The 14280-nt window shown below is 36.8% G+C and overlaps 1 protein-coding gene across 1 annotated transcript; it reads right to left on the bottom strand.

Annotated features, from left to right (window-relative positions):
* Positions 1 to 1421: 1421 nt before the first annotated feature.
* Positions 1422 to 2357, bottom strand: LOC309566216 (olfactory receptor 5AS1-like; the record flags this gene model as incomplete). Its single annotated transcript, XM_082271314.1, has 1 exon — positions 1422 to 2357. The coding sequence occupies one exon, from the start codon at positions 2355 to 2357 to the stop codon at positions 1422 to 1424; it is 936 nt and encodes a 311-aa protein (XP_082127440.1).
* Between the last annotated feature and the right edge of the window lie 11923 nt (positions 2358 to 14280).

Raw genomic sequence — 14280 nt, forward strand, 5'->3', positions numbered from 1 at the left:
ATAAAATTGGTCTGCATGGCTGTAGTCCCAAAAGGAAGCCTCCTCTAAAGATAATGCACAAGTAGGCCCTCAAATAGTTTGCTGAAGACAAGCAGACTAAGGAGGTGGATTACTGGAACCATGTCCTGTGGTCTGATGAGACCAAGATAAACTTATTTGGTTCAGATGGTGTCAATCGTGTGTGACGGCAACCAGGTGAGTAGTACAAAGGCAAGTGTGTCAAGCATGGTGTTGGCAGTATCATGGTTTGGGGCTGCATGAGTGCTGCCAGCATTGGGGAGCTACAGTTCATTGCGGGACCCATGAATGCCAACAGGTACTGTGACATGCGGAAGCAGAGCATGATCGCCTCTCTTCGGAGACTAGACCGCAGGACAGTATTCCAACATGATAATGAACCCAAACACACCTCTAAGACGACCACTGCCTTGCTAAAAAGCTGAGACGAAAGCTGATGGACTGTTTAAACATGTCTCCAGACCTAAACCCTATTGAGCATCTGTGGGGCATCCTCAAACGGAAGGTGGAGGAGCGCAAGGTCTCTAACATCCACCAGCTCCATGATATCGTCATGAGGGAGTGGAAGAGGACTCCAGTGGCAACCTGTGAAGCTCTGGTGAACTTGGTGAACTCCATGCCCAAGAGGGTTAAGGCAGTGCTGGAAAATAATGGTGGCCACACAAAATATTGACACTTTGGGCCCAATTTGGACATTTTGACTTAGGGGTGTACTCACTTTTGTTGCCAGCGGTTTAGACATTAATGGCTGTGTGTTGAGTTATTTTGAGGGGACAGCAAATTTAGACTGTTATACAAGCTGGCCTTTGACAACGTCTGATGGCAAGATGAAACGCGTCAGCCACGCCAGCCCTCATGCAGACAAGCCTCCAGCCACTGTAACTGTAACTACATGCCTTCATCACACAGATGTCATGTGAGTTCTATTCTTTGATTTTTTTTACTCAAATAAATGTGCATACTTCACTATTTGAGCCCCCTTTTTTTTTTTTGGAGGGATACTATCATCCATTATCTGAGGCACTTGAACATATGAGGATTTAATACTCTGGATGAAGTTAAGTGGTGGATCTGGTGCTGGACCTTGGAGTGGACCCTATTCTGGTGGTTATTTCCATGTTCTATGCTTGGATGACGTTCCGTAACAGGGGGTCTAAAGTTCTGGTAAGGGAATCACCTTATATGAGCACGTGGTGACCGTCAGGATTGTGTTCTTACTTATGGTGTTGGAATCTTCTTGCATTCATTTCTGCACTTCAGCATCTGGTTTCACGGACTTTATGGACTTTGTTTAGTCTATGCTTTTCTTCCATCTATTTGTTATTGTGGCGCTGTACTTTATTACATATACAAGCTGCACACTCACTACTTTACATTGCAGCTCGTGATCGTGTGTACTAGGCTTAAGAAATTTTTTGAAGTGCTGTCCTGATATCTTTGTTCTTCAGACTATATATAATAGGGTTAAATAAAGGAGTAAACACAGTGTGAAGTAAAGATACAATCTTATTGATAAGCAAAGAGTGTCCTCTAGTGGGTATCATGTATTTAGCTATCAGTGTCCCGTAAAATGTCCCCACCACAAAAAGGTGGGAACTGCAGGTTGAAAATGCTTTCTGTTTGCCTGTTTTGGACAGTATGCTGAAAATAGTATGGAAGATATAGATGTATGTCACTATGATAAAACCACATGGAAAAATAAATGTCGGTATGGAATAGATAAAAGCTTCAAGTTCAACCAAAGAGGTGTCTGAACAAGAGAGCTTCTGAAGAGGGGCGAGATCACAGTAGAAATGGTCAATGACATTATCAGCACAAAAGTCAAAATTTGACAGAGTCAAAACGCCTATAAGATTTAATGTAAAACCCAACAGCCATGGCCAAGCCGAAAGATTGACACAAATTATCATGCCCATGATACTGGAATATCTCAAAGGGTTACAGATGGCCAAGTACCGATCATAGGACATGACTGCGAGGAGGAGACATTCTGTAATGGTTGTAGCACAGAAAAAATAAAGTTGTGTGATGCAGCCACAGTATGTAATTATTTTCTCCCCAAAAAGAAGACTGCCAAGCATGTTTGGAAGAATGTTGGTTGACATCAACAGGTCTGAAAATGAGAGATGACTTAGGAAATAATACATGGGTGTCTGAAGTGCTGCAGTGATGGATACTAATACAATGATCAGAAGATTTCCTGTGATAGTGAATATAAAGATGATTAGGAAGACTATAAACAATGCAACATTTAATTTGTGAAGGTTTCCAAATCCTAGAAGAACAAATTCTGAGACTTTTGTATAATTGTTTCCACACATATTTTCGATTGAATTCATAAATCTGCAATATAAAAAAAAAAAAAAAAAAAATTACTGTTTGGTTATGGTTTTTAGTCATCCAGATCATGTATAGAGGTAGCAAAGTCTAACATCTTGAAAATGTTTTGCTTCTCGTCCAGATGGCTTCTTTGTTCGATAAACTGAAATACATCACTTGTGTGATATGTTTTAGGAATAATATGAAAATCCAGTTTTGGTTGGTTTGCTAACACTATATAATATTAAACAAGCAAAAAGTTGGGGGAGCAAACCCTGAACCATATGGCCATATCGTGCTCAAGCCCACCACTATGTCAAAGTACCCCATTGTCAGTGGATCCTACAATATCCATAAAAAAGGATGAATCCAGCCTTTCTAACCCTTGGAGACAACACTCCTTGCTGGGAGAGATGTGCTAATGCACTACAAGGGACTCCTCCTATATCTACTTGTTAGTGGACACTGATAGAGTACAGGTGTGTGTGTGTGTGGGGGGGGGGGGGTGGGGTGGGGTGCTCAACCTCAGAAGTCTGGTCAGACCGAATACATATTAAACTAGCAAAAAGTTGGGGGAGCAAACCCTGAACATGTATTTCTAAAGCTGGTACAGCCTCTCTAACCCTTGGAGACAACACTCCTTGATGGGAGAGATGTGCTAATGCACTACAAGGCCATATGGTCCCTTGTAGTGCATTAGCACATCTCTCCCAGCAAGGAGTGTTGTCTCCAAGGGTTAGAGAGGCTGGATTCATCCTTTTTTATGGATAGTGTAGGACCCACTGACAATGGGGTACTTTGACGTAGTGGTGGGCTTGAGCACGATATGGCCATATGGTGGGACCAAATCCCCATTTTTATTTATGGATTGTCTTCATATTTGATAGTCATTTCTTTTGCATGTGTGCGCTATTCTTTTTTAATATGCATGTCGCTTGGTTCATAGCTGCACCAGCTTTAGAAATACATGTTCAGGGTTTGCTCCCCCAACTTTTTGCTTGTTTAATATGTATTCGGTCTGACCAGACTTCTGCGGTTGAGCACCCCACCCCAAACACACACACCTGTACTCTATCAGTGTCCACTATCAAGTATATATAGGAGGAGTACCTTGTAGTGCATTAGCACATCTCTCCCAGCAAGGAGTGTTTGTGCTTTTAATAAATCATGTGGTTTTAGCATACTACTCTATGTTCTCTTGTCCATTCTCCTACCTATTATTACTCTGAGGTGTTGTCTTTGAATAACCAGTGAAGGACCGTAAAGGTGGTGGAGTCAGTGGTACCCTGAGTGGAGGCCCCCCCCCCATTTGGATGATTTCTGCTCTGTTGATCTCTTTATTATTATTGTATGTTTTATCATTATTATATGTACCTTAGATCAATGAGCAACTTAATGCAGAAACAACACCCTACGAAAAGGGTGGACAGCACTCCCACATTCTTCCAAGTCAAAGAGCACTGCTGTGCTGTATATTTGTAGTCTAGTCTCCAAAGCAGGTTTCCATTTTTAACCATTTTCTAAAAATGCTGGTTGTCTGACCCACTCTGGCCATTTCCCGACTGTATAACTTAGAGATACGGCAACAAAGTGGCACGGCTGTGCCGGATCATATACCTAGTACGTGATCCCACACTTCTGGGTCTGGGGTGGGCATTCGCGTCACCAGGGGCCCGCTTCCACTATGATTATACACAGCTGGAGCTGATCGGCGGGTACAGCGGACTCGATGTCCACCGGAAACTGCTGATCCTTCGATACAGAGGGAGAACAGCGGCCTGCCCAAATAAACAAGGCAGATCGCCATTCTGTCAGTACAGAAGGCATTAATTCTGTGTTCCTGCGAAGTCCAGTGATAGTGCATATTTTTTAGCACTCATTGCTCTATAAGTGTCACTGGTCTCCAAAAAGTTTTAAAAGTGTCAGTTAGTGTCCTATTTGTTTACAGTATCGCAGTCCTGCTATAAGTCGCCGATCACGGCCATTACTAGTAAAAAATATATCCCATAGTTTGTAGACACTATAACTTTTGCGCAAAACAATCAATATAGGCTTATTGGGATTTTCTTTACCAAAAGCATGTAGCAGAATACATATTGGCCTGAATTACCGAAGAAATTTGTTTTTTAAGTTTTTTTATTGGACATGTTTTAGAGCAGAAAGTAAAAAATATTTTTTTTTTTTTTTTCAAATTTAAATAGCGCAAAAAATAAAAACAACTGAGGTGATCAAATACCACCAAAAGGAAGCTCTATTTGTAGGAAAAGAGGACATAAATTGTATTTGGGTACATTATTTTCAGTAATTGTCAGTCAAAGTAACGCAGTGCCGTATTTCAAAAAATGGCCTGGTCATGAAGAGGGGTACATTTTCTGGAGGACAAGTGGCCAACCATACACATTTTGAGTTCTCTGTTCAGCCCACGAATCAATCAATTTGCTAAACATCGTGGATGGAGGAATTTCTACTGCCAGCTTACTACATTAAACATTGACAACATTTGATGGGATATAGTCACTATTTGGCCAATTCGTTTCGGTGTTTACAGGAAATGACCAAAATTAAAGCCACTTATGACCAGTTTAGTACTTTCTGATTCACTTACTGAAGAAGTGTGCAAATTAGGAATTATGGCCCAAAGCTGGATACACACTATACAATTTTCTATAGGTGTTGTTCCTTTAGATCTACCAAAACCATATAATATGAGGTCAAACCTAAACAATTTCAATTTTTATGCAATCAGGCAAGCCCTTCCACTACATAGTTGAAGGTAAATCTAAAGGAAATCAAACAACAAAAGTTGTATAGTGTGTATCCAGCTTTAAACCAAACAGCAGACAAACAGCTAAATACACAGATGATTCACATATATTGGAGCTGTTTTACCTGTTAAAGGATTTATCGTTCTGTCTATCTAGTTCTACTATTTGTGCAGCTTTTCCATGCAGCACAGTCCAGTCTATTTCCCTACAGAAACTAGATTTTTGAAGCTGAAAAAACAAATTTAAACCCGCGCTACACAGTAGTGATATGTTATTCTGTGAAAAAACTGTAAAGGTGTGCAGCTGCTGCAACACTAAGAAATTCTTAGAATAAATGAATAAAACCAAATTAATGCAGCGCTAGCAACAAATTACTACAAAAAATTACAAATTATTTAAATTAAAACCAATCTATATCATGTGAATACAATATGTAATAATAAAATATATTAATCACATTAAGGTGCATAAATTTCTATAGAAATATTTTAAAGTGCATATTTAGACTAAAATATAAACATTCAAAATGTGAGATTTAAAGTGCAAAAATGGTGGAATAAAGTCCTTATTGATAATCCAAAAAGGTGCCAAAGTGCCAAGTAAATAAAGGTGCTTGTGAGGTGAAGGTGCCCTCTTGGTTCCCCACTCACCGGAATTAGATAGTATAAAAGCCCTTGGTTTTATTGCACATTTGCCCAGGATCAGATATGGAATTCCTCCGATGTGTCCTCCGTATGGAAATCGTTCCCGATAACACCATTAAAAGAAAAGAGGGCCATACATCGTGAAGTACGTAGGTATAATTTTATTCCCCAAAATACGATTGAATACTTACAAGATCAAAGGATAAAAATGGCATATAGCATACAAAGCAAGTGGCGCCGCTCTTGGCGTGCGTTCCACATACAGGAAGTTCCCGACCGGAAATGACGTTACGTCCGCAACCGGAAGTGCGTCAACGCGTTTCGCCGTCACACACAGCGTCTTCAAAGGACATCACTTCCTGTTGACAGAGGCTCTTTATACTATAACCTCTCCTACATCATACCCGGATTTGTTTAGGGAACGTAACTTAACTTGTCTTAAAATTCATATGTAACATATGTAACATGTCTATTGTTGGTCTAGCGATATTAATCACCTAAACCAGATTTGAAAATAAACTTATTTAGTGACTTTAGAAAATATATGGACGTTTCTACATCCGGGCGTAACTTCCTGTTTACAAATATAACATCCTATTATACACTCGCAATAAATATTCCTTTAATATACATTAAAGCTCATATAGCTCAAATTATTGTGATTCCTAGAGCTATTTATTATTTATGGTGATGGGTTTGGATTAATATCGTGCTATATTATAGATATATCGATAATTGAATAGTTTATTAACGGGGATAAATACCATAATTTTAAACTAACTTTATTAAAAAATTATTTATATTAAAATTAATATAAAAACATACATTTTGTTAAAACCAAGAGAGGGAGAAAAAATAAATAAAAATAAAAAACTATTGTTATTTTAAAGAGGGGTTCTACAGAGCTGGAGGGGGTTTTTTGGTCTTATGTATTTTTATTAAAATTAACACAAAAAAGGTATATATATTAAATATAATTCTCAAGCTAATTATAATATTTTGATGGAGCATTATTAAAAATGTATAACATATAAAATAAATCAAATATTAAAAATTATTATAAAAATTTTAAAATATATTTAAGGGAGGTAAAATTAATATCAATAATTTTACATAATTAGTCTACCAATCAGATAAAAAGCAGTTCACGTCTACATCCACATTTAACCCTTTGGGCTGAAGTGTTTCCAACCGGTGGATCCATTGTGTTTCGTTTTGTGATACTGCTTGCTTTAAGTTGCCACCCCTCCAATGGGGTTCAATTTTATCAATTGCACAAAAGGATAATAAGGTGGGATTACTTTGGTGGACCAATTTAAAATGGTGGGAAAGGCTGTGGTTTTTAAACCCTTTTCTAATGTTTGAGACATGTTCCCTAAGTCTTATCCTCAGCTCTCTGGTGGTTCTACCCACATACTGTAGCCCGCAAGGGCATGAGAGGAGGTATGTCACATGCGTGGATGCACAAGTAATGAATTTTTTTATTTGATATGTTTTACCGTTAAAAGCAGATTTAAAGGTGGTATGTTTTCTTTTCCTGAATTTGGAGGTCCTGCATATCATACATCTGCCACAGCTGAAAAACCCATCCTGATCCCAAAAAGTCCCTATTTTTGTGGGTGGATTGACCACATTGTGAGCTAGCTGCAGTCTTAATGTTTTGGGTTTTGTATATATAAACTGTGGCTTGGATGGAAGGAGAGTTTTAAGAACATTGTCTTTTAATAGAAGGTGCCAGTGCTTTTTTAGAATTTTCTCCATTTGTGTATGTTGTCTCGAGAAGCTGGTCAGAAAGGCCATGCTGTAATCTTTCTTTTCTTTTATTCTCTTTTTGAATAAGTCCTTCCGTTTAATATTTTTGACTTTATTTTTGGTGTTTACAAGATCTTTCTTTCTGTATCCTTTTTCTTGGAATTTTTTAATGATTAAGTCAGCTTGTTCTTCATAGTCACTTTCTCTATCGCAATTTCTCCTAATTCTCATTAGTTGGCTGTTAGGGATTGTATTCAGCCATCTGGGATGGTGACAACTGCCTATGGGGATGTAACCATTGGCATCTACTTCTTTAAAGTGAGTCTTAGTGCAAAGTCTGTTAAAATCCTTGAAAATACTCAAATCTAAAAAATTAATACTTACGGGGCTACTAGTGTGGGAGAAAGAGATATCATAGTGGTTATTACTCATATAATTTAAAAACTGATTTAATGAATTCTGAGTGCCCCTCCAAATGATAAAAATATCGTCTATGTATCTCTTGTAGCTCAAAAGCTCTTTTGGTCTGTTGTTAAAAATTTGCTCACTCTCCCACTTCCGCATAAAAATATTAGCTATTGAGGGAGCATATTTTGCTCCCATGGCTACTCCTTTCTTTTGTCTGTAGTATTTTTTTTCTCATGCCAAAAATAATTATGGCTCATTGCGAGGTCCAATCCTTGTAATAAGAATTCTTTTTGTTTGGTTTTTATTTCAGTTTGATCTAAGGCCCATTTGGCAGCTCTCAATGCGTGTTCCTGTTTTATATTTGTATATAGTGAATTGACATCTACTCCCACTAGAATGTCATTCTCCTCTATCTTAATGTCTTTAATGATTTCCATCAAGTGTTTGCTGTCACGCAAGTAGGCCTGGCCTTCCTGTGCCAACGGCTGGAAAAAACAATCCAGATATTCGCCTAAACGTGACAAGAGGGAATTCACCCCACTTACAATGGGCCTACCGGGCGGATGTTCTTTGTTCTTATGGATCTTCGGTAGTTGATATATTACTGGTATCTTTGGCGCATCCGGTACCAAGTATCTGCTTTCTTTCTTGTTTATAATATTTTCTTTTTTTGCCCATTTTATTAATCTCGTTAATTTTGCTTTATATTTCTTGGTGGGGTTCTCTTTTAGTTTTTCATATGTGTCATGATCATTAACCAATCTATTGAGTTCATCTAAGTAATCTTTTTTGTTCAAAATTACAAGGCCTTCCCCTTTGTCTGCGGCTCTAATTACTATGTCTTTTCTTTTTTCCAAGGATTTAAGGCCTCTTTCTATGTCTTCTTTTTTTCTTGAATTTTTAATTTTCAGACTTTCCAGATCATTTTCTACCATAGTTTTAAAAACATCTAAAAACTGGTTGTTTAAAATTTTAGGATTAAAAACAGACTTGTTTCTCAATTGTGTGTATAAAAACTCTCCCGAGGGTATGATGTCTTCTTTCTTTTTTCCTGCATAATATTTTTTAATATTTAATTTCCTCACAAATTTTTGAATGTCGATATACGTATCAAACTTGTTTAGATTTTTTTCAGGTGCATATTTTAATCCCAGACTCAAAACTTTTAATCCAAACCCATCACCATAAATAATAAATAGCTCTAGGAATCACAATAATTTGAGCTATATGAGCTTTAATGTATATTAAAGGAATATTTATTGCGAGTGTATAATAGGATGTTATATTTGTAAACAGGAAGTTACGCCCGGATGTAGAAACGTCCATATATTTTCTAAAGTCACTAAATAAGTTTATTTTCAAATCTGGTTTAGGTGATTAATATCGCTAGACCAACAATAGACATGTTACATATGTTACATATGAATTTTAAGACAAGTTAAGTTACGTTCCCTAAACAAATCCGGGTATGATGTAGGAGAGGTTATAGTATAAAGAGCCTCTGTCAACAGGAAGTGATGTCCTTTGAAGACGCTGTGTGTGACGGCGAAACGCGTTGACGCACTTCCGGTTGCGGACGTAACGTCATTTCCGGTCGGGAACTTCCTGTATGTGGAACGCACGCCAAGAGCGGCGCCACTTGCTTTGTATGCTATATGCCATTTTTATCCTTTGATCTTGTAAGTATTCAATCGTATTTTGGGGAATAAAATTATACCTACGTACTTCACGATGTATGGCCCTCTTTTCTTTTAATGGTGTTATCGGGAACGATTTCCATACGGAGGACACATCGGAGGAATTCCATATCTGATCCTGGGCAAATGTGCAATAAAACCAAGGGCTTTTATACTATCTAATTCCGGTGAGTGGGGAACCAAGAGGGCACCTTCACCTCACAAGCACCTTTATTTACTTGGCACTTTGGCACCTTTTTGGATTATCAATAAGGACTTTATTCCACCATTTTTGCACTTTAAATCTCACATTTTGAATGTTTATATTTTAGTCTAAATATGCACTTTAAAATATTTCTATAGAAATTTATGCACCTTAATGTGATTAATATATTTTATTATTACATATTGTATTCACATGATATAGATTGGTTTTAATTTAAATAATTTGTAATTTTTTGTAGTAATTTGTTGCTAGCGCTGCATTAATTTGGTTTTATTCATTTATTCTAAGAATTTCTTAGTGTTGCAGCAGCTGCACACCTTCACAGTTTTTTCACAGAATAACATATCACTACTGTGTAGCGCGGGTTTAAATTTGTTTTTTCATTTATTTGGTCCACATGGAACCACCCCCAGCAGCTCACATGGAAATTTTTAATTTTGTCACAAATAAAAAACTTGATGCAGATGAATTTTTTTCATCTAATAATATTGGCCAAACTATGAACCAGGATTTTAAATTATTAAAAAATTATATGGATAAACAGGTCAGAACCTGGTGGGACATCTTCACACTAAACAAATATATAAAAGATGGGATGACCCCCAGGAGACTAAGATGGGATCTAGCCCCCAATGACGGCCTCACTGATAAAGCTCTGGAGGAGGAGTGGTTCGGTTTTTTCAATCTCATGGAGAGAAAACTATTGGAACTACTCATCTCCAGAAAAACAAAAAAATTAAAATTATTGGAGGCCAACATTAATGGTATCAAGGCAAAATTTGCCAATTTAGAAGAAACAACTGAAATAAAAGAAAAAATGAAAAACGTACAGGAGTTTGTAGAGAAAATAGATAGAGACACACAAAAGAAAAAAATGAAAAAATATATGAGAGACTCTAATGACTATAAGTCCAATAAGATCTATAAATGGCAAGATGAGGCCACTACACAAGAAGGAACCTCAAGAGAATCATCGCCTGAAAGAGGTTTCCCTTACCCTCTAGCAATGACCCCTAGAGTGGAACCCAATGAGAATGGGGGATACACTGAAGAGAGGTTTTCGAACCCTAATCATACCCCCTATAATAGATCTGAACCATACACTCCACAATACAATGTTCCGACCAACAATAGGTTTACAGCACTAAGAGATGAAACTCCGCAACAACATTATCCTCAACAACACTACCCCCAACCACAGGGGTACAATAATGGTAACAACTTTAGAGGACATCGCGGAACAAGACGCCCACAATACAATGGAGGATTCAGGGGAGGCAGAGGTAACTATGGTTACAACAATTACAGGGGGGATTTTCAGAGGAGGGGATCAGGCAGACCCCCATGGAGAGGAAGAGGAGCCCCCAACTACAGAGGAGGAGGAGGAAATCCTTACTATCTGGACAGGAGAGACGAGTGGAGACCATGGACCCAGATGGAGCAAACACAATATACAAGGGAGGAAAGAGAAGAAGAAAGAGAGGATGCAGAGGAGGGCAGAAAAAGAAAAAGAACAAATTAACGGATGGAATTTTCAATTTAAGCAGTGCTACCTTTACTGAAGATGAACTAAAAGTTTTGAGTCTGGGATTAAAATATGCACCTGAAAAAAATCTAAACAAGTTTGATACGTATATCGACATTCAAAAATTTGTGAGGAAATTAAATATTAAAAAATATTATGCAAGAAAAAAGAAAGAAGACATCATACCCTCGGGAGAGTTTTTATACACACAATTGAGAAACAAGTCTGTTTTTAATCCTAAAATTTTAAACAACCAGTTTTTAGATGTTTTTAAAACTATGGTAGAAAATGATCTGGAAAGTCTGAAAATTAAAAATTCAAGAAAAAAAGAAGACATAGAAAGAGGCCTTAAATCCTTGGAAAAAAGAAAAGACATAGTAATTAGAGCCGCAGACAAAGGGGGCGGCCTTGTAATTTTGAACAAAAAAGATTACTTAGATGAACTCAATAGATTGGTTAATGATCATGACACATATGAAAAACTAAAAGAGAACCCCACCAAGAAATATAAAGCAAAATTAACGAGATTAATAAAATGGGCAAAAAAAGAAAATATTATAAACAAGAAAGAAAGCAGATACTTGGTACCGGATGCGCCAAAGATACCAGTAATATATCAACTACCGAAGATCCATAAGAACAAAGAACATCCGCCCGGTAGGCCCATTGTAAGTGGGGTGAATTCCCTCTTGTCACGTTTAGGCGAATATCTGGATTGTTTTTTCCAGCCGTTGGCACAGGAAGGCCAGGCCTACTTGCGTGACAGCAAACACTTGATGGAAATCATTAAAGACATTAAGATAGAGGAGAATGACATTCTAGTGGGAGTAGATGTCAATTCACTATATACAAATATAAAACAGGAACACGCATTGAGAGCTGCCAAATGGGCCTTAGATCAAACTGAAATAAAAACCAAACAAAAAGAATTCTTATTACAAGGATTGGACCTCGCAATGAGCCATAATTATTTTTGGCATGAGAAAAAAAATACTACAGACAAAAGAAAGGAGTAGCCATGGGAGCAAAATATGCTCCCTCAATAGCTAATATTTTTATGCGGAAGTGGGAGAGTGAGCAAATTTTTAACAACAGACCAAAAGAGCTTTTGAGCTACAAGAGATACATAGACGATATTTTTATCATTTGGAGGGGCACTCAGAATTCATTAAATCAGTTTTTAAATTATATGAGTAATAACCACTATGATATCTCTTTCTCCCACACTAGTAGCCCCGTAAGTATTAATTTTTTAGATTTGAGTATTTTCAAGGATTTTAACAGACTTTGTACTAAGACTCACTTTAAAGAAGTAGATGCCAATGGTTACATCCCCATAGGCAGTTGTCACCATCCCAGATGGCTGAATACAATCCCTAACAGCCAACTAATGAGAATTAGGAGAAATTGCGATAGAGAAAGCGACTATGAAGAACAAGCTGACTTAATCATTAAAAAATTCCAAGAAAAAGGATACAGAAAGAAAGATCTTGTAAACACCAAAAATAAAGTCAAAAATATTAAACGGAAGGACTTATTCAAAAAGAGAATAAAAGAAAAGAAAGATTACAGCATGGCCTTTCTGACCAGCTTCTCGAGACAACATACACAAATGGAGAAAATTCTAAAAAAGCACTGGCACCTTCTATTAAAAGACAATGTTCTTAAAACTCTCCTTCCATCCAAGCCACAGTTTATATATACAAAACCCAAAACATTAAGACTGCAGCTAGCTCACAATGTGGTCAATCCACCCACAAAAATAGGGACTTTTTGGGATCAGGATGGGTTTTTCAGCTGTGGCAGATGTATGATATGCAGGACCTCCAAATTCAGGAAAAGAAAACATACCACCTTTAAATCTGCTTTTAACGGTAAAACATATCAAATAAAAAAATTCATTACTTGTGCATCCACGCATGTGACATACCTCCTCTCATGCCCTTGCGGGCTACAGTATGTGGGTAGAACCACCAGAGAGCTGAGGATAAGACTTAGGGAACATGTCTCAAACATTAGAAAAGGGTTTAAAAACCACAGCCTTTCCCACCATTTTAAATTGGTCCACCAAAGTAATCCCACCTTATTATCCTTTTGTGCAATTGATAAAATTGAACCCCATTGGAGGGGTGGCAACTTAAAGCAAGCAGTATCACAAAACGAAACACAATGGATCCACCGGTTGGAAACACTTCAGCCCAAAGGGTTAAATGTGGATGTAGACGTGAACTGCTTTTTATCTGATTGGTAGACTAATTATGTAAAATTATTGATATTAATTTTACCTCCCTTAAATATATTTTAAAATTTTTATAATAATTTTTAATATTTGATTTATTTTATATGTTATACATTTTTAATAATGCTCCATCAAAATATTATAATTAGCTTGAGAATTATATTTAATATATATACCTTTTTTGTGTTAATTTTAATAAAAATACATAAGACCAAAAAACCCCCTCCAGCTCTGTAGAACCCCTCTTTAAAATAACAATAGTTTTTTATTTTTATTTATTTTTTCTCCCTCTCTTGGTTTTAACAAAATGTATGTTTTTATATTAATTTTAATATAAATAATTTTTTAATAAAGTTAGTTTAAAATTATGGTATTTATCCCCGTTAATAAACTATTCAATTATCGATATATCTATAATATAGCACGATATTAATCCAAACCCATCACCATAAATAATAAATAGCTCTAGGAATCACAATAATTTGAGCTATATGAGCTTTAATGTATATTAAAGGAATATTTATTGCGAGTGTATAATAGGATGTTATATTTGTAAACAGGAAGTTACGCCCGGATGTAGAAACGTCCATATATTTTCTAAAGTCACTAAATAAGTTTATTTTCAAATCTGGTTTAGGTGATTAATATCGCTAGACCAACAATAGACATGTTACATATGTTACATATGAATTTTAAGACAAGTTAAGT

This window comes from Pelophylax lessonae (assembly GCF_965119305.1).
Source record: "Pelophylax lessonae genome assembly, chromosome: 11".
Taxonomy (NCBI): Eukaryota; Metazoa; Chordata; class Amphibia; order Anura; family Ranidae; genus Pelophylax; species Pelophylax lessonae.